Source organism: Ctenocephalides felis, unplaced genomic scaffold (genome assembly GCF_003426905.1).
Source record: "Ctenocephalides felis isolate EL2017-DRISC unplaced genomic scaffold, ASM342690v1 CF-g0.4_SCAFFOLD_01492, whole genome shotgun sequence".
NCBI lineage: Eukaryota > Metazoa > Arthropoda > Insecta > Siphonaptera > Pulicidae > Ctenocephalides > Ctenocephalides felis.
In genome coordinates this window covers 10,581,232-10,607,756 of record NW_020537646.1, presented here as the reverse complement: position 1 = coordinate 10,607,756, position 26,525 = coordinate 10,581,232, and the positions used below count along the sequence as shown (strand labels likewise).

The window sequence follows — 26,525 nt, the reverse complement described above, 5'->3', positions numbered from 1 at the left end:
TACATATTAAAATATATAGGCGTGACACTTTTATTGATGGGTTGCATTGCCCATTTTCTTATGAAGAGATTGTTTACATAACTTAAATACAGTACATTGTTTAATAAAATATAGTATTTATGTTAATATACCATTTAATTGGTCAGAATCCTTCTGGCTGTTACCATTCCAAAAGGACTAAAGAGAACTTTTTATTTTGTTTATCATTTTTTCCAAATATATTTGTAAGATATCTACCAAGTATGGTTACCAATTATATGATGATATAAAAAAAATGTAATTCTAAAAATGTATAATTATGATATTTATATTATATATGTAATGAAAACCATGCACCTGGCGTGACTAAGAAGCCTCATTGACTTTTGGTGGAACAATAGTTGAATCTCCATTATATTTCACATTATAGTGTAGTTTATCATGTAATTTTGAAAATAAATCTGTTATTTCTGCAATCACTACAAAAAAGTGTAATAAACTTCTACTTATCAGCAATACAATATATGTATTACCATTAGTATAGGTCATTTAGACCTCCTGGAATAATAACTTAATATTGTAAATAAAAATTGCTTCTTATCAAAAAAAAATGCTAATTTCAATTATATCAAAAACTCATTTTTTTGTCATAATTGTTAATAATTTCAATTTTGTTTCAAAATAAATTATGTAAAAAAAGTAAACAAGATCTGGAGATACAGATATATTTTAGGCGAGACGACAATAAAATTCTCAGACGGCGTATTCAAATGACTTCTATATAAAAAAACGGTTCAAAGCTCAAAAAATAAATTTTCATTGCATCACCCACATATAGCATAATAAAGGTTTAGAACAAATTTTATGCATGCATTCAAATAATAATGTAAATTGGATAACAATGATATATAATGGTATATAAGTGAAGTATGAAATACCTGTTTCTTAAAATAAATGTTCAAATATAAGTTTTTGTAATATTGTAAAAATATTGTTAGAACCCGATATTCTGTATAATCTTTTATTCCAAACAATGCCGGGCACTTATGTCTGGCTGATGAGATAAAAAATTTTATAATATAAAAGAACAGCATTTTGCCTTCATGCAAGTGCTCACCTCAAGGAAGAGGAAATGCTAAAAGTTCGGACGTTTTTTTTGCATTTGAAATTTAAGAATTCATTGTTAAAATTCAAAAATTATATTGGATGCTATACATTCAACCACGCTTCAACCATCTATATAAATAATGCCAATAGTAAAGTGCTCATATTACTAATTATTGTACCAGAAAAATAGTTATATTGTTGCAAAATAAATTGAACGCTGATGAATTAAATCGATGAATTATATAATTAATGTATGATGATGATCATTTTGATAATTATGATTCATTTAATTAAAATTACAGTAATTTACATTAATATTTTTATCAATAAATATTTTTCTAGGAAATAGAGTAAATTGTGCAAGTTTAACATAATTTTGTGGTAGTTTGTAGTATATCTTATAATGTAGTTATTCAAATTATTATTAGTCAAATCTACAAATCGAAGAATTCAGAATAGACTATATACTGTTAAATACAACTTCATAATAGTCGATTAATTCAAAATATGTAAATATCAAGCAAGTATCACCTGAATTTATAAACTGTGTTGTGGTTATACTTATTCATATGAAATCAATAGTCTCAAATAAATATTAATACAACTCCATCCTACTCACCTATGATATATCACAATTCTTCACGTTCGATATAAATTTAACATATTTCATTAAAGATATGTACTCAGTTTATCATAACCTTAATTCCGAAACGATACACTTCACCACCCACAACAAACTAATAGAGACTGCGCTGCATGCTGACAAACCGATACGAATGTAACTCCGGTCGCAAAATAGACGACATGGAATCAAGTTTGATAAACGAAAATAAACACCATGCTCCACCTTCCGAGATAAATGACAGTTGGAATCCAATAAGAAAAGTTGTCTTAGACTGGTTTTTGAGATTTTAATTCGTTAAAATGGTTTGTGACAAAATATCAGGCAAATAGTGTGACATCTCTCTGCTTAAAAGATATAATAAAACCTGAGTTGTTAATATTGTAAGAGTAGAGAATTGTTAATGCAATTCGAATCCAATGGAGAAGTTTATGAACTGAAGATTTCTAATAAGATTCTGGTTTGATAATTAATTTGATAATTACCTAGATGCAATAGAATCTACCGTGGGTGACCAACTTAGTTTACTTGCAATTAGTATCAAAGCTTAACTGTCCAAAATTATTTATGAAATATGATTTCAGTATCAAGTTAATATTTTTTAAGTTGTCAGACCATGGTATGACGAGTTTTCTGAATTGTGGAGCGACTAGGGCGGATGCTGAGCACGTCATTAAGGAGTGCAAAAAATGGGAATAGGGTCTCCTTTTCTTTAAAGCTTTTAATCTCTGCTTAAAAGATATAATAAAACCTGAATGGTTAATAGTAAAAGAGTAGATAATTGTTAATCCAACTGGAAACCAATGGGAAGAGTTTAATGACTGGTTGATGATTTCAAAATTCTAATAATATTCTGATTTGATAATTAAACCGATATGCGATAGTATCTACCGTGAGTGACCAACTTGGTTAATTTGCAATTAGTATCGAAGATTAATTGGTCAAAATATTTATGCAATATGATTCGGTATCAAGTTAATATTTTTTTAAGGTATCAGACCATGGTATGACGAGTTTACTGAATGTCGATCGTTTTTTTTCTACAATATGTAGACTATTATTTAACCATGAATACACTCCGTTTCACCTGAGTAGAATTGGGATAAATAATACCAATTCTAATTGATATTGCTTGGGTGGAGTGACTAAGGCGGATGCTGAGCACGTCATTATGAAATGCAAAAAAATGGGAAGAATAAAGAATTATAGATGAAGATGGTAAGGCAAAAAATCTCCCTCCCAACCAATAATTTTGTAACATTATTGATATTACAAAGTAATGTATCTATGATGCACTATATAATACAAAAAAAGGATATGTGATGCACTATATAATTATAATTTTTTTTTGATTGTATATATATATATATAATATATATATATATATATATATACAATCAAAAAAAAATTTTAACTTATAATTCGTATATGAATAATGTACGTGTAACAACAAATAAACAATAAAAAACAGCAGAAACAGACATTATCAGAAATGTAATATAATAATCTAACGAGGTTGGTTATTGGAAAGCAATCAACCGATTAATTCTGGCCTAAAATTCGAAATTTGGTGTGTAACGTACACGTTTGCAGTAATAAGTCAAAACATAATTTACATCAAATTACAGAAATAAAGTGAATGAAAAAAATTTATAGGAATCTTCATTATCATATACATAGATTTATATGTTATTTATATTTTATATCTTTATTTATCTATGTACAAATCTTTTTATTACTTATATGTTATTTGTACTTAGCGCCCTTACTATTAGTTTTAGATTGTTGGCAATAGTTCATGACATTTCAGACACGTGAACTTCAAATTCAAGCAAATGTCAGTGCATCAAATTGTTAACCTATAAATTTATGACTTTTTTGCAAATTTAATAGCTTATTAATAATAATATTTAAGTTAATTTTCGAAAACTTGTGCAAAAATAGTATTTCAAATTTATTTATTTTCGATGTATGGATGTAAATAAATCACAGTGGCCAAACGTCAAATATTTCATATAAATTTTAAAATATCTAAATTGCACAAAGTATATCCATTAACAATATTTATTACAATATGAAGATTATTTGTTATTTTTGAAGGCCTCTTTAAAATCTGTTAATCACAATGTACAAAAATTTAGCACTTGCTTTTAAATTATTAAATAGAAATAGTTTTTTATATAAGCCGGGCTTTGTAGTACAAATATTACAACAAATTCGTATTAATTATTTTTATAAACGCGATACATTAGCATCTAGTTCTTCAAAAAAATATAAAAATTATGAGCGTGGGAAAAGTCAATATAATTATTTCTTCAACAAAAATCAAAATAGATTTACAAAATTAGCTGCTGTGTTAGGATTAACATTAGCATTATGCAATTCTCCCGATATGACTGGTAAATCTTGTATTTTATTTTGTAATATTGTACTAATCACGAAATATGAATGTTGTCCAATAATATTCACAGCTCCAAAATTATTAAAAGCTGCACAACAAGGAAATATGACGGAGCTTAATTTCTTATTAAAAGATAAGATTGATTTGGATGTGAGGCATCCCCTTGGGTGGACTCCTTTGATGGCAGCCGCTGTTAATGGCAAAACTAATGCAGTTTTAGCATTATTAAAGGCAGGAGCTCAACCAAACCTTCAAGAAGAATTCATGAGCGTTCATAAAACTGCAGATTTACATGGCTTACATTTATTAGATGGTAATTTAAAATGGACATAAAAAATCACTACTAATTGAGAAATTGAATTAATATTCTGAAATATATTTATGTGGAAAAATATTAAAATTTAAGAGAATAAACGTACTAAAGATTGTGTCACATGGCAATGCAAATTGCATAAAAGATGCAAAAATTTTAAATTTGTTATGAATTTATATATTCAATTAATAACTGATATCTTAATTTTAGTTTTAGCAAAACGAGAAGAAGAATTCTCAGCGAGATTAAGCCATCGTGCATCATTCCAGGGTTTTACTGCTCTGCATTATGCAGTACTGGTAGATAGTTTTCCAACAGTAAAAGCTTTGTTAGACAATGGTGCAGATCCTCTAATTGTGGATCATGCAGGAAGGGAACCTATTCATTATGCAGCAGAAGGTGAAACAAAAAAATTATTGGCATCTGTTTCTGAAAAGGTGACATATAAATCATGAAACAAGATTTTATCATATTTTTCATGTTTTATTTACCATTTCATCTAATAAAAATTGGTTTACTCTTACATTCATTAAAAATGAATGTATATTAATATAGATATAACATTTAAAGATCATAATTGTTCTCTAAATGTTTTAAATCTTCAGTTTAAGGATCTTCAGAAGCAACGAGAAGTTGAAGAACGTAGAAGATTTCCTTTAGAACAACGATTAAAGCAAAAGATTGTAGGACAACAAGGGCCAATTGGTATTGTTGGATCAGGTAATATATCTTATAAAGGCTTGTGTTTGAAAATTTAGTACCATTTTCATGAAAATGTGAATAGTAATGCATCACTATTGCATAAGAAGTATAACATTGAAATTTTAGCTATCAGACGCAAAGAAAATGGGTGGGCAGATGAAGAACATCCTCTAGTGTTTTTATTTTTGGGTTCATCCGGAATAGGCAAAACGGAATTGGCAAAACAACTTGCAAACTACATCCATAAAGATAAACCATCAGGTTTTATTAGACTGGATATGTCAGAATATCAGGAAAAGCACGAGGTAATTGTTTATCAAAAACAAAAAGCTCCTTTATAATTTCTATACAGCTTATATATATCATATATCATAAAATATTAGAGAAAACTTTCAATATTCAATATTTAAACTGGTATAAAACAACTTTATGTTTAATGGGAACAAGGAAACATTTTTAAGTTTGTTGAAAATAATGCATATAAAAAATAGTTCATTTCTCCTTTATTTCAAAATCTCCACATAGAAAAATATAATTTTAAATTTACATTGTTACTTTAAATATTTTTGATATTAATTATTAGAAATTAGAATATTTCAAGTAAAATATTACTCATTTTGAAAATATATTTTATTGGATATACAAGACCAAGCATAAATGATTATGTACCTTTCTTTTCCTAACTTCAAATGCCACAATCAAATTTTCAAATCAACTATATTATAATGTATGCCAAATAAATAAATACCACGCAATTTGTGAACAACTGCACATGATAATTGGAACCTTATCAGATACCTTATCAGTAAAAAATGTTTGTCATCCTTTGTGATGTGTTTACTTTGTCAATATTTTTTAAAATATCATTTTTAATCACATGAATTACATATAAATACATAGACTTGTCGACGAAGAGAATTTCAGTCAATTTTTTAATTATCTGAAATAGTTTTAATCTTCTTCATTCTATTTTCTGAATAATTTACGGGCGCGCGTTTTTTTCGTAATCATAAAGCAATATTGGCAACACTATAATGTGACACGTAGTTAACCAAAATTGAAAGCACGCATGATCGCTCGTAACTTCACATGTATAACTCTCCTGTCGCGCGTATATTATTATTTTTTTGAAATGATATTTACTTTTGCTAATGTCATAAACAAACATTCTAATATTACGCTCAAAATAATCTACTTTGTGGAAATGTCATACAAGTGAAAGAAACAATAAAAACAATAGCGCTTTATATCAAATTGACACAATGGGGCAAACTTTATCAGAACCCGTAACAGAAAAGCATTCCGCTTTTTGCCGAAATGAAATTTACAAAGTTGGATCAAGCTGCATGCAAGGATGGCGAATTAATATGGAAGATGCCCACACTCATATATTATCCTTGCCTGACGATCCAGGTACTGCCTTTTTTGGTGTATATGATGGACATGGAGGATCTAAAGTAGCTCAGTATGCAGGAAATCATTTACACAAATTTGTGTTGCAAAGATCTGAATTCAAAACAGATATAGTTACTGCTATGAAACAAGCATTTCTTGATATTGACTCAGAAATGTTAGTGGATGTTGACTTAAAGAATGAATTGTGTGGTTCAACAGCAATCACAATTATTATTAAAGACAACCGATTGTATTGTGCAAATGCAGGTGACTCTCGTGCAATAGCCAGTATTGGAGGAAAAGTAGAAGTATTATCCTTAGATCATAAACCAGGTAATGACACAGAACTGCAAAGAATAATTGCTGCTGGTGGTTGGGTTGAATTCAATAGGGTCAATGGAAAATTGGCTCTATCGAGAGCATTAGGTGACTTTTCATATAAACAAAATTCTAAGAAATCTCCAGAGGATCAGATTGTAACTGCTTATCCTGATGTGGAAGTACGTGATATAACAGAAGACTGGGAATTTTTGGTTTTAGCTTGTGATGGTATATGGGATGTTATGACAAATGAAGATGTCGTAGGTTTTGTGAGACATAGACTAGGAATAGGTTTGGAACCTGAAGATATTTGTGAACAGTTAATGTCCCGTTGTCTGGCACCCGAATGCCAAATGGGAGGACTCGGATGTGATAATATGACTGTTGTTATAGTCTGTTTTCTACACAAAAAGCCTTACGAAGAGCTTATTTCAAAATGCGCTAGTAGAAAATCATCACTAGAATTTGAAAATTTGTGCTAGTAGAAAATTAGTTATATTTAAATTTAAAATTATTTGGAAATAACTGAGAGTTATCACCTTTTTAATATAACACCAGAAAATGTACAGTCAAATTATTTTTTTAAATTGTCATTGTTTTTATGTACATAGACAAATATTTTATTTATTTAATGAGTGCCTCTAACCATGTATTGTATATAACTCATTTTTAAAATAATATAAATAGTTATGACAAAATTCGTATTCTAAATTAAAAAAGAAAACATTTTAACGAATAGTTATTATTTTGAAAATATAACTATAATAATTACATTAATCAACGTTTCATTCCAAATATCATATTTTTATTGCTTTATTTTGCATTTTATAAATATTTCTCACGTTTTATAGGCTTCTTGAATATGGATATATATATATATATATATATATATATATATATATATATATGCATACAATATATTATGAAACATTGTGATATGTCATTTACCAAATATTTCCATATAGGTAATTCACATTTGTATATTACTATCACTTTCAATGGACAATAAAATGTCAAATATAATTTTTTGTTGTTTTATTAACTTCCCAAAGAAGAAGTTTATGTTTTAAGAATATCTTACACTGTCATAAGTGAAATAAAGAAGGTTCGGTGAACAATTTGGAAACTATATATTTTTTCTCTACTCGTTTCTCAAATAATTTGACTAATTGTGGACTGATTGCATCTAAAATAAAATCACGCCGAAATTTTTGCTTTTTTGCAACAAAATACAATTATATGATAATTTGTACAGGTAGCTAAATTAATTGGGGCCCCTCCTGGATATATAGGGCACGACTCTGGTGGTCAATTAACCCAAAAATTACGAAACTGTCCAAAGGCGGTGGTACTTTTCGATGAAGTGGATAAAGCTCATCCTGATGTACTTACAGTACTACTGCAATTATTTGACGAAGTAAGTTATGTTTCTAATTGCATATCATATAGTACTTATTTTGTGGTTATACCGAATAAATTTTTGCAGGGCAGATTAACCGACGGTAAAGGTAAAACGATCGAATGCAAAGATGCAATTTTTGTGATGACTTCAAATTTAGCCAGTGATGAAATTGCACAACATGGCATGGAACTGCGGAAAGAAGCTGAAATAAATGCTGCTAAAAAGCTTGGCGAAGGAGGTGAAACCATTTTTTTTTATTTTGAATTTAGATAATATTTTTACTATAATTTGTAATGCCTGAGTATTTCTTATTGCATTTATATTAACTTAATTGAGTTTTTATTTTCTTAGATGTTGAGCCCGTCAGCGACGTAACTGTATCGCGATATTTCAAAGATAAAGTAGTTCGTCCAATATTAAAAATGCATTTTCAGCGAGACGAATTTCTTGGGCGAATAAATGAAATTGTATATTTTCTTCCTTTTTCAAGAACGGAATTACTTACTTTAGTTGGACGAGAATTAAAATATTGGGCGGATAAAGTAAGTGTACTCAATAGCACAATAATATAGTAGAATGCCATATTACTATATTTATATAATAAGTTCTTGGAAGCTTTATTTCATTGTGAGTCTAGTAATTTAATTAGTATTGAATATTTTCTATTTCAGGCTCGAACAAAACATAAAATCGAACTAACATGGGATACAGACGTCGAAGCTCTTTTAGCGGACGGCTATGATGTGCATTATGGTGCTCGAAGTATAAAATATGAGGTAATTCATGTTTATCTTAATTATATACGTAAACGCCTTTGATGTGACATTGTTTCTTAAAAAAGAAATTTCATTGCGCTATTTTTAAAATATGTTACGTACGTTAGTACCGCTCAATCTTATCTAGCGATTGTAAAATATATATAGGTGTAAAAAAACAATGACATTGAAAGCATATATCAACATCTTAAACATCATATGTGTCTTATGCAGAAGTTTTTGATTTGGACTGAAAATGAATGAAACTCTAGCTGCATCTATAATTCTTGAAACATGACTGCGCATAGAAAATCCTTGCTTTAAATCATCAATACTTAATTATTTGTGTACAGCTGTATAATTGTTCTAATTGCTGTTCGAATAATACAAAAATAATAGCATTGGCTATAGTACTATAACATTCTTATCAACGTGTTCAATTTTTACTTCGTTGTTAAAATAAATGATAATAACACCTATTCCATTATAAAAAAATTGTGAAAAATATTTTTTATATTAATATTATAAATAGTATATCATCCTATTCATTTGGGAAAAACATCCAACGGTCAAATCAAACTAGATCGCTCCGGTTTGCTAAATTATCAGCTTATGTTAGTATAAGAATTTATTATTCAAATTTTTCGCGCAAAGCCAGACTGACAGTATTTATTTTCTGTTTGTTGTAATTGTTTAATTTGCAAAGTTTACTCAACTCATCAATAGGTACATTCAATATGCAAATTCAAAAATGTTCTCTATTGGAAAAACGCAAAAATTAATTAATGCATTGCCATTAATTATGTGATGAACTTGTATCTTAGGCATACATAATTATTTTTGTAATAATAAATAAATTATTTTTCATTTTATATTTTCCAAATTTTATATTTTTTATATATTTATATATTACATTTTTGTATATGATGTCATACAATCCTATTCCAGAAATAGTTTTAATTCAGAATTTGTAACTGCCTAAAAAAAGGTGATTTTTGGGAATTTTTATTAAAAAAACTACATCATCAATCATTTCAAAATTTTAGGTATATATTTACACATGTTTTAAGAATACATAGTAAAAAATTAAATATTTTTTAAGTTATCGTCGATCTCCAACGGCGCGACAAAAAAAAGGGCCTTCACTGCTGCAGTGATTCCGGCCTTCTACGTGGATGTAATTAAAAAAAAAATTCGTTAAACTAGATAATGTAAGATGTTTGTAAAATGAACTACGGTAAAGAAAAAAAATCAAAAATTGACAAAATGACGGCGTTTTTTTTAAAAAAAGTCGAATTTTACCCAAAATTTTGGTCGTTTTTGGACTGCCAAAATTCGATAAAAAAAATCGATAGTTCATTTTACGGAGAACTATATATAGAACACGTAAAAAAAATTTGATAGTGATCGGATCATTTGTTTTTGAGTAATCGCTGCAGCAAAATCGGAAAATGCTGTTTCGAGAAAAACGCGTTTAAAGATAAAATGATCGTTATACTTATAAAGAGTATATATACTATATACTCGTATATATATATACTCTTTAAATGGCTGTAACTCAAAAACTATTTAAGATATCGATTTAAAATTTTGGCATGTTATTTTTGAAGGTATAACCTATCGAAATATGGAAAAATTGAAAATTCGATGTTTTGAAAATTTCACACTAGTTGTGCCCCTTAATACTAAATTATTCATATTACATTTTATATTTTTCGAATTTTATATACTTTGTTATTTTCAGAATGTTCATTAGTTTATTCTTTTTTATGTCATAAATTTCTGATAATCGGGTCTAATCTATTTAATTTTTGTACTGGTATTGCAATAGTCCATATATATCATATATTAAATATAATGATAATATTGTTCTATAGACTAAATTTAATGCGGTATCATAAATAAACGTACTTATGTGCAAAAATATAAAAATTAGATAGATAATATAGAAATTTGATAGATAATATAGTAGCAAACTATACATGGTATCCGATTCCCATCAAATGATTGACAATACTAACAATGTATGGAACTAATTTATTTTAGGTAGAGCGGCGTGTAGTGAATCAATTGGCAGCCGCCCACGAGCGCGGTGTGCTGACGCCCGGAGCTGCCGTTTTCCTTAAAGCTACATCTATTACTGACAACGGTTCTATTATGATCTTGGTGAGGCCCAAAGGAAGCTCGGAGTACATTGAAGTCAAGCCAGAAAATAAACTTGTTGATATTCACGCAGTATTTTAATATTAGGAACTTAATACAATGATACCAATTAGCAAAATGGCACCCTTGTGATACATCAATAATTGTGGAATGTACAACGATATAGCTTTGAAATGTTTATAATAAAGAAGAAATGAATGTATTAATCTATGATTTTATTATTCCATTTCATAACGTTGTATTTTTTTTGTTAACTTGTATGCAAAACAAGGATGAAATTTGAATCTGATGGACAATCAACAGTGGATACTATTGATCAAAACTTCCTATTATATACTAAATGTCGGCTAAATATAAAAAACAATAATAATACAAATGGATAATCTAATAAAGTTCGATCATTTCCATATAAACACGATATTTTTAGTAAATTTATCCACAGATAGAAATTTGAATTTGGATTGAAATTTGAATCTGATAGACAATGAATAGTAGATGCTATTGATCAAAACTTTCTAAGTAGTTAGATAGTTTAGGCTTTTATAATACCTCCTTTTTAAGAAACGTATTTAAATATTTATATAAGACATTTTTTGTTTGTTTTAAAAAGTTCCTGACAAACGGGACATTCTACATCTCCAAAACGTACAAAACGTTTGAAAACAAAAAAATAATTGAATAATTTATTTTTAGTCCGTTTCTCAGATCGAACCCGCGCCTTGGACAATCAGATATCAGGTAGCAGATATAACTGTTTTCACGTATTTAGATCGAATATGCGTTCTTTTGAAAATAGCCCATTTTTAGTGCTGCAAAATGTCAACGAAAAATATTTTACACTTGGCGTTCCAAGTTAGATTTGAAATTTAACTCGGCTCACAGACCTTTCTTCTGGCAGAGCTCCCATTTATATGTATACAATATTGATAATAATGCTCGTCAAAATATAATATGATGTAATATAAGCAAAATAATAGCTCTTTTTCGTTGCAGGAAGATAAGCCTATGGTTCTGCTAAAATAAGATACAATAACTATGTGGAACAGCGTAGTTTATTAATAGAATTTTGCTATACAGAGCCGAAATAATTAAAATAATATCCCCGTGGAGTAAAAATCTCCAGAATCTTCTATGTTCAATAATTTGCTTGATAGTTTTGAGTTTTTTAGTAGAATTTTCGGTTTATGCTAATTACAGGAATGTCGTTCCTTCGTTTGCATTTTGATTTTAATTAATGAGGCGGTATACATGATAAATACTATCACGTTATAATATTTCTTATCAACGTTTGCATTGTTAATATTAATTACCTTAAAAATCGAAACTATAAAAACAGTAATAAATATAGTTTTAATAGAACTTTGAAAAGGGCCGAAATTCAGGAAATAAACTTAAGAAGAAAAAATATTTATTATAATACATCAGCTTATTGTTCATATAAATAGAAACTGTTAAAACTGTTGAATAATATTTTAAATAAATTAATTTATTTAAATTAAATAGAATTATAATTCATAAAGTACCCTTATTATTACCCGTAGATCTATGTAAAATGCACATTATTTATTTATTTATTTTATACAGTAACTTAATAAAACATTAAGTTAATATAAATATAAAAGATGTACATTTATCGAATATAATATAATTTATTTTTTAATTATTGATTATAAATTTGATTTTATTATATTAGTTTATATGTACAAAAACTGACAAAATATTTTATTTCTTGGGACTATAGAGTGAACATTCGCCGCATACCGCAAAGAACGTTATGAGCTCCTGGTTTCATTTAAATTTAGATATATAACGGTAACTATATAAGGAGTGTCCTGCTTGGCTCCGAAGTGGGGACCAGGCGAGGTTTCTTATAACATCTCTGGACTACCTTGGGTCAGTGGTGTGGTTCCTCTCGTACCGATAACAAACTTAATTAAACAAAATGGTAAGTGATCAAGTATATTATTGGTCTAGAACACAAACACAATCCCAACAAGTGAAACAAAAAAATAAATAAATAAGTGAAGCTTTTGTTTTTTAATATAAAAATTCTGAAGTGGTTTCTGAAGTGTGAAAGGTGCAGGGTCCAATTATGATCACATAACGTCTACTTGTGCAAATTGGGCAGTTTAAGAGGATTAGTTCGTTTGCGATATCGAAAATGGTGAACCGATTGGTTTAATACGTTTTTGCAAATGTCATGTGCACACTAAATACAGTTTTCATTTTGAAAGGAAAAAGCTCTTTAGGCCATTAATGATTTTTCGGAGGTATTCATTTAGTGGGCTACGTCCACTTGTCACATGTAAGAAACTTTATAGACTGCGACTCAGCGGTTTAAATCATATTTAAATTACTATCATAATTACATTTTTATATGGGATAATTAAACAATTATAGTAAGTACACAGGCAGTCATAATTAATAATAGTTTTTCATTTTTTTGCTTATGCATATGACTACAAACATGATTTTATTTCCAATTCTAATTCGCGTTGACGATTATCACTATATCTCTACACCATATGCATTGTAGATCAGTTTCTGATGACACTATTTACCATTAACCGATATTACATTATTTCTAAATGAAAATAATTTAACTAATGAACGAAATGTAAACAATTATTCATCATCATTTAATATTGGTTAGGAATTCAGGAATTCGATATCAGTGTGTATCTATAAATAATTTCGGATGGCCGCGAGTAGAAATGTTAGAATCAAATGTGGGCAATGGAGCTATAATTAGAACTTGAGGATATCGAGTGTAGTGTCTGAGCACGCACTATAATTGGAATTCTATAATAATAGAGAAACATAATACTTTTAGTCCATTATTACGCCTCGCAGTATATGGAAATTCTATTTCGAGAGTTAGAACCTTAGAATTTTTTTTAATAATTTTTTTGTTGCGTTTATTCACCACCATCAATTAAAAAGGATCATTTTAAGGTTTGGGTTTTTCACAAAATTAACAAAAAATCATTTAAAGTATTTTTAATATTTTTAAATTATAACGCCACATTCTACAGAATTTAAAGTTCCACATAAATAAGACTAGATGGCGGCTCATATTATTCATAAACTTTGTTACACAGTGCACAATTGTATTAGAAATATTGTTAAATTATAACCATGGTAGGAATAAAATATAGGGGGTTCACTATTACACATGTACCCTATTTTTGTTTTTCTCAATTTTTTCCTATTCAAATTTCTGTATAAGTTTTACAGAGTTCGAAACTTGAATGAAACGTGAAAACACAAAGAATTTTGTGAAATTTTTTGAAACAAAAGCGACCATTAACCTTAATACATATTTTTTTCTATCCTATTTATTACAATCAAATATTGTAATAATCGGTTCATCTGGTGTTCTGTTTAACTAACTTTACCCTAACCCACCAGGCCGATAAGGAGAAGAAGATCAAGAAGAAGAAGGCAAAAGAAGAGTCTGGAGATGCCCCAGCCGCTGAAGCCGCACCAGCTCCAGCTGCAGCCCCCGCCGCCAGCGAACGCCAATCATCCAGGGGATCCCGCAAAGCCGTCAAGCGCAGTGGATCTAACGTTTTCTCCATGTTCTCACAAAAGCAGGTGGGGATCAAAGAACTATTTTGATTTGCCAAACATTATTATAAAAAAATATAACAAATTTGTTATATATAATTGAATTTGGGTTTGTCGTGGCGAAGGTCGTTAACGGGTTGACTTTGTATGGACAGAGTCGCGCGTTCGATTTCCCGCTCTAGCAATCTGACATCAGGCAGCGCGATGTCCATTTTCAATTGAAAATATAGATCAAAATATGTTTCCAATTGAAAATAAGCCCATCTCGGGCACTGCGGTGTGAAATGGCAATGAGAAATCTCTCACACTATTCTTCCCTGAATCGAGTTGGAGTTGTAACTCAGCTCATTATTATAATTGAATTTAAATTCAATTCAAATATTTTTTACGCAAATTTGTTTTTGTTTTCAATATAATTTTGAATAATCATCATAAAAGTGAGAAAACAACGAAGCCTCTTTTTTTAATATAAATTTTAAATTGACTCGTGTGCTGAATTTGCTTTTTAATATCGAGAACATTCTGCATGAATTTCTCATATCTTTGATACAAAATGTTCGTATATTTAAAAAAAAGACAGTTACGAAGCGATAAGCGCAATATCAAGCTGATATTAGATCAAAGATTATTAGAAAAAAATATCGTAGCAATTTCATCTTAGTTAATCGAAAAAGCTGCAAATGTTATTTTAATTACTAATTAGTTTTATGATTTTTGTAAAACTAATTCAATATAAAATCGAATGAATTTTGATTGTTTTAATAAATTTGTAACTTTGTATTATTACAGGTAGCTGAATTCAAAGAAGCCTTCCAACTAATTGACCACGACAAAGATGGTATCATTGGAAAGAACGATCTCCGTGCCACTTTCGACGAATTGGGCCGTTTGGTACAAGAGAAAGAACTCGACGACATGGTTAGTAGTAATTCTGACAAAATAATTCAGCAAAATAACAAAATTTGTATTTAACGTGATACGATTGAAATTTTTAAGATCGGTGAGGCTTCAGGACCAATCAACTTCACCCAATTGTTGACCTTGTTCGCCAACCGCATGTCTGGATCAGGTGGTACTGATGATGATGATGTTGTCATCAACGCCTTCAAGACCTTCGACAACGACGGCAAAATCGACAGTGACAGGTAATTTTTAGAGCAAAACTTTAGCTGTTTCATGTACTTTTCAAAAATATTTGTTATATTTAACCTTTGATTTGAATTGTTTCAGGTTACGTCATGCCCTCATGACCTGGGGAGATAAATTCACTGCCCAAGAAGTTGATGACGCCTACGACCAAATGGTCATTGACGATAAAGTGAGTTTCAATTTCTCAAAATCTTAAATATTTTGTAATTTAAAATTATTACATCGCTTATTGTATTTACAGGGCTTCATTGATACCCAGAAGCTCATCCAAATGTTGACTGCCGCTGCCGAAGAAGACGAAGAAGGTGGTGAATCATAAGAAATTGAAAATAACTTCATCACATTATAACATCTTAAAACACCTGGTTCACCACATTTGTGGGGAATCATGATATAAAAATTGCAAAACATACCACTCATTTATTGCCAAAACTATTAAATTAAAAAGTAATGAAAAGATTGCAACAGGCAACAAAAATTATTGAAACATCTGTAACAATGTAATATTTATTATTATAAATCAAATTTTTAAGTATCTAGTTAAGTCAGACAAGCATCAGCCAAAATTTATTTAAATGTAGATATCTTTGCCATGTATCTATTGTTTTTTCTCTTTTGTAACAAATTATCATGATATGTATTGGTAATATACTCCATTTAAATAAAACAACTTATTTATAGATTTCTAATTTTAATATTAATATTTCCTAATTTATCGAACAAAAGCTTTCCTGGAATACTTCAACTTGCTGATCTGCCTTTTATACTTTGTTTAGATTTATTATATTTTACAAAAATGATATGAGAATTATTAGTATTATATTTTATCATCGATGATATAAAAGAAAGGAGGCGATAGAGATAGTTGAATTTATATACAAATGCATATATTTATTTTATTTACCTATATATTACTGAAAAATTTTATTCTTTACAAAGCTACAAGATTTTTAAATTATTATTGAGGACAAGATATTTTAATTATTAACTTTATCCAAGTGATAACATTCTTCAATAGTAAAATTAATCATTACTATAAGTTATAAAGGTTATCTTATGTAACTCTATATTTTCTTTCGCGTTATCATTTTACACATGTTATGACTAAAGTTGATGTCGATGCATTTTCAACAGTCTAGTAACAAAAAACTTCTTAATTATTGGAACTTTGATAATTTCATAGTAATTATTTTAATCCTGAGCCATATGGCTCTTTCAATTCATCATTATTAGTTCTTTAATTCTCATTATATTTTGGCATGATCATTATCATTGATAACTAAAACATTAAATTATTATGTAAAATATTAAATTATTAACATACGTCATTTTTGTTTTTAAGCGGATAGTCCTGATAAGCATACGGGAAGGACTGATAATGCAAAAATTCCAATGTATAAAAAAGAATATTTTCCAAGGAAAAAACAACTTATGAATAAAGAATAATCATATAGAAATATGAATTATTTGAATAAATAATAAATGTAGGAATATATATACTTCGTAAGGTAAATTAAAATAATTTACCGTATAAAAAACGTTTAAAGCATCTCGAAGCTTTGACACACATTTAAATAATTAATTCGAAAACTAACGAACAACGACTGAATTAAAAATATTGTGTGAAAAAAATTAATGAGTTGGTGGAAGGGTGTTGAAGGATTTTTTTGATGATTCAAAACGTTTAAAATTCACTGTGAAAATAGACGGATTAGCATTCTGTTCGTAGTATCTACCAAAAATTGGATTTGAGGATAAATTTGATATGAGTTAGGTTCCGACAGGTTAGCAAAATTATAATAATAAATTATGAATATATAATAGATTAAGTAAAATTGTGTGAAAGAATGTTGTTAAAGTTGTAATCCATCGAGGAGGCACTTTCTTTTGAGGCGTTTCCACTAGAATAATACGGCCAAAACTGTAACAAGCTTGAAAGCATTTTTACCACAAGTATATCTAATAAATGATTCATTCGAACTTTTTTTTGCTGGTTTTATCTTTTATTAGACTTGTTCAGAGGTGTAATCATTCTCAAGTGAAACGTGACTGAAAGTAGATGATAATCAAAAACACCAGGCAAACCAATTGATTCGTCTCATGTTTTTTTTTTATTTTGGAACAATCTCTCATCTTATAAAAAAAATGATCTAAAAATAATTAAAATGATAGAAATTTATTATACGTGATCATATTTAAAATGCAAATGAAAAGAATTATGTTTTATTTTTATAAACATTTGAATATTATGTATTAAAACGAAATATTTCCAAAAGCCACCGTAATTCCAATATTATGACCGTTCAGGCATAAAATGAGAAATAGATAATATAGTTTTTGTACAGAAATGAAAGTAAATTTCTGCTCCAATAGACCCGAATTATTTTGAAAAGCAACAACATTCTGTTGTAAATCTATCAGTAGCTATGTAACAGCGATGTAAACACCATATCTTAAAATGTATAGCAAATTTTTGAAACGTGTTTATGAATATATTTTAATTTTATTATTTTTGAAGTGTGAACTAAGTGTTGCTAATGAAGCTACTTGTTCTAAAGTAGATGAATCTAATTATTGTGATGGCCTTAAACTACCCACGACGAATGGAAATAAAGGCAAGTGCATGGTAAAATGAAGATTTTTGTTTATAAATAAAACGATATACAATATATATATATATATATATATATATATAATTTAGTTTTTAAGAACTAGTCTAAAAACAAAAAAAATCGAAACTGTAATACGAATAAATAAATTATCCACTGATACAATTAAAAATTAAATTAAATCAATAATCTTAGGATCTCTGAATTCCTTCAGCATAACATTATTGTTCTTACAATAATATATTTTCAATTAATCTGTTTCAAATAAATTGTACTGTATAACAGAAGCATAGTTCAGCAGCATTTAAACCATTTGATTATTGAAGAATTTCTATTAATCTCAATTGTATGATAAATGATATCGAAGGATAGCCCGCATATTAATCAAAGACACTAAAACTCATCACATTTGCATGGCATACATGTTCTAATTTATTTAATTATTTTATTTAAAGAAACATTCAAAATTTATCATTAATTATATTTGCAAAAATTATAAACAAACCTAGTACTTTAAAATTAATTGAAATTTCGTCAATGATCTTAAGTCGCATATTAATATAATGTAAAGAAATTTCTTGCATTTATTACTTTGGCAATCATTGGAATAGTTCCGATTACAAGACAATGCAAATGTTGTTCTTATTACAAGGATCATTTTAATAAAATCCAGAGTCGTCGCTGAAAATGACTTAAGGGTTCATTAATTTAAATCTATATTATTTTTTAAATCTTATATATAAAAATGGATCGCAAAATGTGTTGGTAAGCGCATAACTCAACAACGCCTGGACCAATTTGGTCAATTATTTTTTTAAAATGTTTGTTGAAGTCCAAGGATGGTTCTTACGGCGAGAAAAAACCGAATAATTGCCGAGAAAACCCTAAAAACAGCCCTTTTATTTTTTACATACAAACGTTTTCCAACTAAAACGTGAAATCAATTTGAGCTTTAATTTGTTTATAATGCGTAAATAAATAAGGTGAATTAGAGAATTTATAAAGGTAAACTGGTGGACAGATAAATTGAAGGATATGTAAAATGGTAGAGAGAAGAACTGGTAGATAGACGAATATGTAGATAAATAAACAGGTTGACAGCTTATTTGGTAGATATGTAGAACGCAATGTTAGATAAATTTGTAGGCCGGTAAAATGGTAGATTGATAAATAGGTTGATAGGTAAATTAGTAGACAAATTGTTAAACAGGTTAATTGTTCAACAGGTAAATTATTGAACAGGTTAATTGGTAGATCTTTAAAACGGGATGACAGGTAAATTAGAAAGCATGTAAATTGGTTGACCGTTAAAATGGTGTATTGATAAACAGGTCGATAGGTAAATTGGTAGACAGGTAAATTGATAGACAGGTGAATTGGTAGACAAGTAAATTGGCGAAAAAGTAATTTGTTAGATAGCTGGTGGTCAGGTAAATTGGAGAATATGTAAAACGGTAGACAGGACATCTGGTAAATAGACAAATAACAAGACGGATAAACAGGTTGACAGGTAAATTGGTAGACATGTGGAACGGGTTGATAGGTAAATTCGTAAATCGGTAAAATAGTAGACTGATTAATAAGTTTATAGGTAAATTCGTAGACAAATTGTTGAACAGATAGTAGTAACGTTAAACTAAATGTAGCTAATACACATCTTTGTTCAACTTTTTAATTTAAACTAAATCACGGCAAAGCGTGAACGGGTACAGCTAGTCTATAATAATCATGAAATATCACGCGGGGGAGAGTAAGATATCACGTGTATTCTTTTTTTTACACAAATTATAAAATTAATACAAAAATTTTCACGAAAATTTCAAAAATTTTACTATTTTTTTAAGGAAATAAAAATACGCATAATGTTTTATGACAGAGGGAGAGGGGTAATTTTAAATATCACCACGTGTCATCATAGGGCGGGTATCCAAAAATCCTTGGAAATCACGTGGTTAATGGACGGCCCATAGGAAGTTGAAAATTGGTATATCAATTTTTTTCAAAAAGATCTTGAAAATAGTGTATAAATTGTTTGAAATTGATTCCGAATGAAAACGAGCTCATAAGGATCTTCAAAATCGCTATTCAGTCTTTCAACAATAAGTTCTTGAATTGAGTTCCTTAGTACTATGTAAAAATTGATATATTTGTTTTGTAATTGTAATATTGAATAGATGTGGAAACCCGACGTAATGTAGAGTAGAAAGATAAAAACTAATTACTTCAATTATCCGTTAAGAACAGAATTGACGTCCATCCTAATCAACTAGAACGTCATTTATACCAGGAAGGCCAAATATAATTTAATTAACTATAATACTTTCATTTTGCTACATTTTATTGTTTTTCCCCCCTTTTGTTTTTAGTTTTTTTTTATTATAAAGATACGCCACTAGGGGTATCTACTAATTTGTAAATAACAAATTGTAAACAACTTGTCAGCATTCTCTGCAAAATGTAATTATATATACAGATGGCAGAATAATATTAAAATTAAAAAAAAAAAATTAAAAAAAATATCCGTTAGTAAAACTAAGTAAAACTGATATAATACGATAAAAAAAATAGAACAGAATATAAAATAAAATGTTGTAAATATATGCTCCTCTAAAGTTTAACTTCCATCATAGTAATAGCAAAAAAAACATTTTTTGCATATCTTTATGTTGCTGAATATTTTGGCATACCTTTTTTGGCAAAAGCAGCCGTTTCGAAGATACGAGGCAAATTTAAAATGATTCAGAAAACATTTCAATTTCATTGACGGAATGTGAAATTGATTAAGATTAAAAATTTTCATAAAAATTCAGGATGTTCAAAAAATCTAATTAGTCAAACTTTAGAGATTTAGATTCAAAATTTAAAGCTTTTGAAAAATTTTAAATTCCGGTACAGGAAGTTCCAGCAAGTTGCCTTAAGCCACGATGCCATGCACCACTAGTTCAAATATTAAATTTACTATAAATTCAAGAAATGTATATGCAAAAAAAGAATTTTTCATATTCAATTTCAAAAGTTGAGAGTCGTTTTAAAAGGATCCCCATCTACAGAGCAATATGCTACGTCTTTTGCACTGCTGTGTTATGCTTTGATCCAGATTTCTTCAACGCTCCACCAAAAAATAAATATATTCAAAAATTTTCAGGATATTCAAAAAAATCTAATTATTCAAAATCTTCAAGAAACGTTAAAGCTTTTGAACAACTTCAAATTACGGTACGAGAAGTTCCAGCAAGTTGCCTTAAAGCCACGCACCACTAGTCAAAATATTAAATTTACTATAAATTCAAGAAATGTATATGCAAAAAAAGAATTTTTCATATTCAATTTTAAAAGTTGAGAGTCCATTTAAAAAAGATCCTCATCTACAAAGTAATGTGCTACGTCTTTTGCTCTGCTGTGTTATGCTTTGATCCAGATTTCTTCAACGCTCCACCAAAAAATAAATATATTCAAAAATTTTCAGGATATTCAAAAAAATCTAATTATTCAAAATTTTCAAAAAAAGTTAAAACTTTTGAACAATTTCAAATTACGGTACGGAAAGTTCCAGCTAGTTGCCTTATGGCCATGCATCACTAGTCCAAATATTAAAATTACTATAAATTCAAGAAATGTATATGCAAAAAAAGAATTTTTCATATTCAATTTCATAAGTTGAGAGTCCTTTTAAAAAGGATCCCCATCTACAGAGTAATGTGCTACGTCTTTTGCACTGCTGTGTTATGCTTTGATCCAGATTTCTTCGACGCTCCACCAACACCAATGCATTCCCATCGTTCCCAACAATCTGACATAGCACATGTGTGCATCTCATCACGCCTGCGGCCTACGTGACTTCAAAATGACAGAACAGTCGCACAAAACTCCTCGCGAGTATCAGAATCAGAAAATTGTTTATAATAATCATATCACATAATATGTAATTATTATCGCAGAACTTCCTGCGTTTACGATTCATATATTTTTACTCCGAACACATTTCAGTATTCCGACACTTGATGCTAGATTAATACCGACTAGGGTCAAAAGCGTCGCGTCTATAACCTAGATAAATGTGAGATAAACAATTTTAATATAGTGAATGATTCTGTGCCATATTAATATTAGAATAAAATGTTAAATTTTAAGTTATATTTTTCACTGTGCGTTTTTTATATTACTGCTAGTCAAATACGTTGTGATGATCAGAATGATGGAGGTAAGACTTTTAAACAGGAGTTGTTTCATCTATTTTTTTATTCATTTAAACAGGAGTTGTTTCGTCTCTTATTTTTATTTATTGAATAAAATAAAATATAGAAATATCTTTATTTTCTCATGTTTTACTAAAGCAGTTAAGTGTATCCATGAAATTAATAAATGCACTTTGTTTTGTACAGGAAACAAAGAGTTAATTGTTCTGCGTTTATATAAACAGTTAAATTTATAAAAGCTGTTCATATTAACGCTGTTCGTTCTTTCGCTATATTTTATAAAATAGCAGAAAAAAATCATGTTATATTTTTTAAAATATAATAATTTTAACAATAATTTAGATTTAATAATATATAATAATTATTATATATTATAAAACCTAAATTATTGTTTTACATTATTTGAAGCTTTTAGATGAATATTTGTTTTATTTTAATTAATATATTAACTTTTTAATTAATTTAAATTAATTTTTATTAATTTTAATTTGTTTAATTATAATGATCAAATTCCTTAATTTAAATTATTATTGAAATTATTATATTTTTAAAAATATAATATGATTTTATTCTGTTATTTTACAACATATCAGAAAGAACGAACTACGTTAATATAAACAGCTTTTATAAATTTAAATGTTTATATAAACGCAGAAACTTAATTTAATAATCACAATTGTGATTATTAAATTAAGTTTGCTTTTCTACATATAAATATTCTATTTTAGAATAATAACATAAAGTCATCATATTCATTATTAAATTTAATTTTTTTGAGGGATTTAGACAAATATTTGTTTTATTAAATATATTGATCTTAATCAAAATCAAATTATTTATAACAAATATAAGTTTGTATTATATAGCAAATGAAAATAATTTGATATGTTCGTACGTCAATATAATTGAAATTCTCTTTTTTATTTTAAATTAATTTTATTTTTAATAAATTAATCATATATAAACTCTAGATAGGCTATATTTAGTTCATAGTTCTTATTAAAACAAATTATTTCTATCAATCATTTATATGTTTAAAGAATAATATTTATAAGAAAATAATAATTTTATTCGGTATTAATAATTCAAGCTTAATATATTAATATATTAAGCTTGATTTATTAATATCGAATAAAATTATTTTCTTATATTTATTAATTAATATAAATAATTAATATTATTCTATAAACAAATTCTAACGCAGAGATCATTATGAAATTCATTTTCTCTTGAGATAATAATACCCTCATATATTTTATAAATAATATATTATTTATAAATATTTTCATTTTCTCTGGACATACCCGCGTATATTTTATAAATAATATATTATTTATAAATGTTCTATAAATAATAGAGTTCTCTCTATTATCAATCAAATTCCATACACATGGTTCTCTGATTTAGAGCAATTTTTCTTAATTTTTACTGGAGTTTTTAAATTCGCGGTAATCTCATTTGTTAAGTAATTGAAATGTTTTTAATTAATTTTATTTAATTTTCATTTGCAATTATCGATAGTATCATTACAATCACAGCAATTTCATTAAAAAGACATATTACGTTCTTGGAGATTTGTTTTCATTATTGAATTCATACATGGGAGCGTTCAAATATAACGTAAGCAGATTTATTACAATTATTTACCCCCCCCCCATCCCCCTTGTCAGCAAAAGTAAGCAAAGCTCTTACGCCCTACTTACGTAAACATTTTGCAATTAATGTAAAAAAAATAAAAACTACTTATGACGTAATCATCATCCAGACTCCCCTGCCCCCCATGTCAACCCAAAATAAGCAAATCAACAACCCCCCGCCACCCTATAGTGCTTACGTAATACTTGAACGGCCCCATGTAATTGAAGGAATAATATTAATATACAAGCAGAATATTGTAAAACCCTGAAGACATATTACGATCTTTGATACTTTTCAATTTATTCAATTTGTGCAATCAAAAAAATAAATATTATTATGTTACATGCAGAATTGTAATAAAACCCTAGAGACTTAAAAGAATTGTTTTTTTCATTATTGATTCGTACACGTAATTAATTAAAAATAAAATAATACTATAGTTCATGCATAATTGCAATAACAACCCTAAACATTTAACCCTAAAGAAATAATAATATTCTACTAAATGCAGAATTGTAAAAATAATAACCCGAAAGGCTTTGAGATTTGATTTTATCAATAAATTGGTAGATGCAATAATAGAAAAAACTGGTAGATGCAATAAATACAAATAAATAATATTTTATTACATGCAGAAGTAGTACCACTAGTTTTCACCGTCGCCAGCGAAAGAACTGATGGGTTTTTGAGATACGAGCGTTCGACACGGGAGTATGGGATACAACCAAAGGTACTGGGTTTTGACCAGCCATGGCGCGGTGGGTCCATGGAACTCCCTGGTGGAGGATACAAAGTAAACCTTCTGATTGAAGCATTAGAACCATTCAAGGATGACGACAATAAAATTGCAAATTTACTGACAGGTAATAAATAATTCGCGAACAAATAATGTAATTATTTAACGTCCATCTAAAAGACAACATCCAGGTGGCAATATGATCCGGTGATATCATGGCCAAAAGAAGTTCTTTGCTAATTTTTAGTTGCACGTTATGATGTACTTTAAAGAAAGTGAAAACGAGAAATGCTATCATATTGAAATATGAAAAATTAGAAAAAAAATATTAAGAGAATCCACAGAAATGCTCTAAAATCATTATATTTAAATGACTTCCGTGAATTATTTTTACTTTGAAAATTATAAAATCAAAACGAGCTATTTTTATATTAATTATTATATCAACTTCTTTTTAGTTATGATGTAATGTTCCTGGCCCCTACGCAACATATCGTAGATAAATTTTTATCTACCGGCGCCAGGATATTATTTTCCGCAGAGCCTTTCTGTTGGCCTGATGTTACCTTAGCCGATAAATATCCAGAACCCGAAAATGGCGGCAAAAAATTTTTAAATAGCGGAATGTTTATTGGTAAATACTTAATGTTTAAGAATGGAAGTAATCAATATCTATTGATAATAAATGCTTATAACTATAACTATTTTACAGGTTACGTATCAGATCTTTACAAATTACTGTCATACGCTCCTATTCAAGATACTGACGACGATCAATTATTTTATACCAAAGCTTATTTAAATGAAGAGATCCGCGCAAATCTTAAAATAAAATTAGATCATAAATCAGAACTCTTTCAAAATATGAATGGTGCTGCTGGTAGGTTGATTTAAACCATTTATAATTAGAATAAGTATATTGTTATGAACTATACTCAAATAAGTACTTAAATTTTTGCAGAAGAACTGAAACTAGATTTTGAGTCCCGTGAAACCGGGATTTCTATGCTTAATACGGAATATCGTACGCGCCCCTCCGTTGTTCATGGAAATGGTCCTAGTAAAATATTACTCAATAATTTTGGAAACTATCTTGCAAATGCTTGGAAAGCGACTGAATGCCCATTATGTCATAGTGATACCATCCAACTTAAGGTCTGAAAAGAATCAAATAAAATATCTTCTCACAAAAACCATAGAAATCAAAATTATAATTTTTTTCAGGAAGGTCAATTTCCTACTGTTGGTTTGAGTATATTCATTGAAAAGCCCACTCCATTTTTGGAAGAATTTTTTGATAACGTACTAACATTAAACTATCCCAAAGAAAATATTCATGTATTTATTCATAATACTGTAAGTAAAATATACAATGCAATGGTAATAACAAAATGCTTGAAAGAAAAATTCAAAATTATGTGTTTATAGGTTCCAGAACATGCTGATATTGTGAACAAATTTTATGAA

The 26,525-nt window shown here is 28.4% G+C and overlaps 5 protein-coding genes across 5 annotated transcripts in view; 4 read left to right on the top strand and 1 right to left on the bottom strand.

Moving 5' to 3' along the window:
* Positions 1-2,878, bottom strand: part of LOC113370823 — a 6,012-nt gene extending 3,134 nt beyond the window's left edge. The window contains exon 1 of the mRNA XM_026611507.1: positions 2,796-2,878. Coding sequence (XP_026467292.1) covers positions 2,796-2,878 — 83 coding nt within the window. The remainder of the gene's footprint in view (positions 1-2,795) is intronic.
* A 985-nt stretch (positions 2,879-3,863) lies between these two features.
* Positions 3,864-11,345, top strand: LOC113369809 (caseinolytic peptidase B protein homolog). The gene is made up of 10 exons (XM_026610383.1): positions 3,864-4,107; positions 4,180-4,422; positions 4,633-4,859; positions 5,028-5,142; positions 5,251-5,429; positions 8,096-8,257; positions 8,327-8,480; positions 8,594-8,784; positions 8,914-9,018; positions 11,044-11,345. Exons 1-10 carry the CDS (start codon positions 4,101-4,103, stop codon positions 11,239-11,241), a joined length of 1,581 nt encoding a protein of 526 aa, XP_026466168.1. The 5' UTR covers positions 3,864-4,100; the 3' UTR covers positions 11,242-11,345.
* On the top strand, positions 6,217-7,401 carry LOC113369810 (probable protein phosphatase 2C T23F11.1). The gene has a single exon (XM_026610384.1). The coding sequence runs from the start codon at positions 6,387-6,389 to the stop codon at positions 7,320-7,322; it is 936 nt and encodes a 311-aa protein (XP_026466169.1). The 5' UTR covers positions 6,217-6,386; the 3' UTR covers positions 7,323-7,401.
* A 1,668-nt stretch (positions 11,346-13,013) lies between the features above and the next one.
* Positions 13,014-16,555, top strand: LOC113369812 (myosin regulatory light chain 2-like). The gene is made up of 6 exons (XM_026610385.1): positions 13,014-13,105; positions 14,572-14,757; positions 15,520-15,648; positions 15,727-15,875; positions 15,961-16,048; positions 16,121-16,555. The coding sequence occupies exons 1-6, from the start codon at positions 13,103-13,105 to the stop codon at positions 16,196-16,198; spliced, it is 633 nt and encodes a 210-aa protein (XP_026466170.1). The 5' UTR covers positions 13,014-13,102; the 3' UTR covers positions 16,199-16,555.
* Positions 16,556-22,456: 5,901 nt separating this feature from the next.
* On the top strand, positions 22,457-26,510 carry LOC113370822 (procollagen-lysine,2-oxoglutarate 5-dioxygenase 2-like; the record flags this gene model as incomplete). The annotated part of the gene is given in 8 exon segments (XM_026611506.1): positions 22,457-22,689; positions 24,961-25,170; positions 25,173-25,185; positions 25,517-25,692; positions 25,771-25,938; positions 26,020-26,213; positions 26,283-26,414; positions 26,487-26,510. Coding segments are annotated over 8 exon segments (1,002 nt in total), but the record flags the coding sequence as incomplete, so codon positions are not given.
* Positions 26,511-26,525: the final 15 nt, after the last annotated feature.

Bases quoted from the DNA above. Each gene is read 5' to 3' on its own strand.
- LOC113369809 (XM_026610383.1), top strand. The intron at 8,785-8,913 runs GTAAGTGTACTC...TTTCTATTTCAG, and splicing joins TAAAATATTGGGCGGATAAA to GCTCGAACAAAACATAAAAT. The intron at 9,019-11,043 runs GTAATTCATGTT...AATTTATTTTAG, and splicing joins CTCGAAGTATAAAATATGAG to GTAGAGCGGCGTGTAGTGAA.
- LOC113369810 (XM_026610384.1), top strand. From the start codon at position 6,387: ATGGGGCAAACTTTATCAGAACCCGTAACAGAAAAGCATTCCGCTTTT.
- LOC113369812 (XM_026610385.1), top strand. The intron at 15,876-15,960 runs GTAATTTTTAGA...GAATTGTTTCAG, and splicing joins GGCAAAATCGACAGTGACAG to GTTACGTCATGCCCTCATGA. The intron at 16,049-16,120 runs GTGAGTTTCAAT...TTGTATTTACAG, and splicing joins AAATGGTCATTGACGATAAA to GGCTTCATTGATACCCAGAA.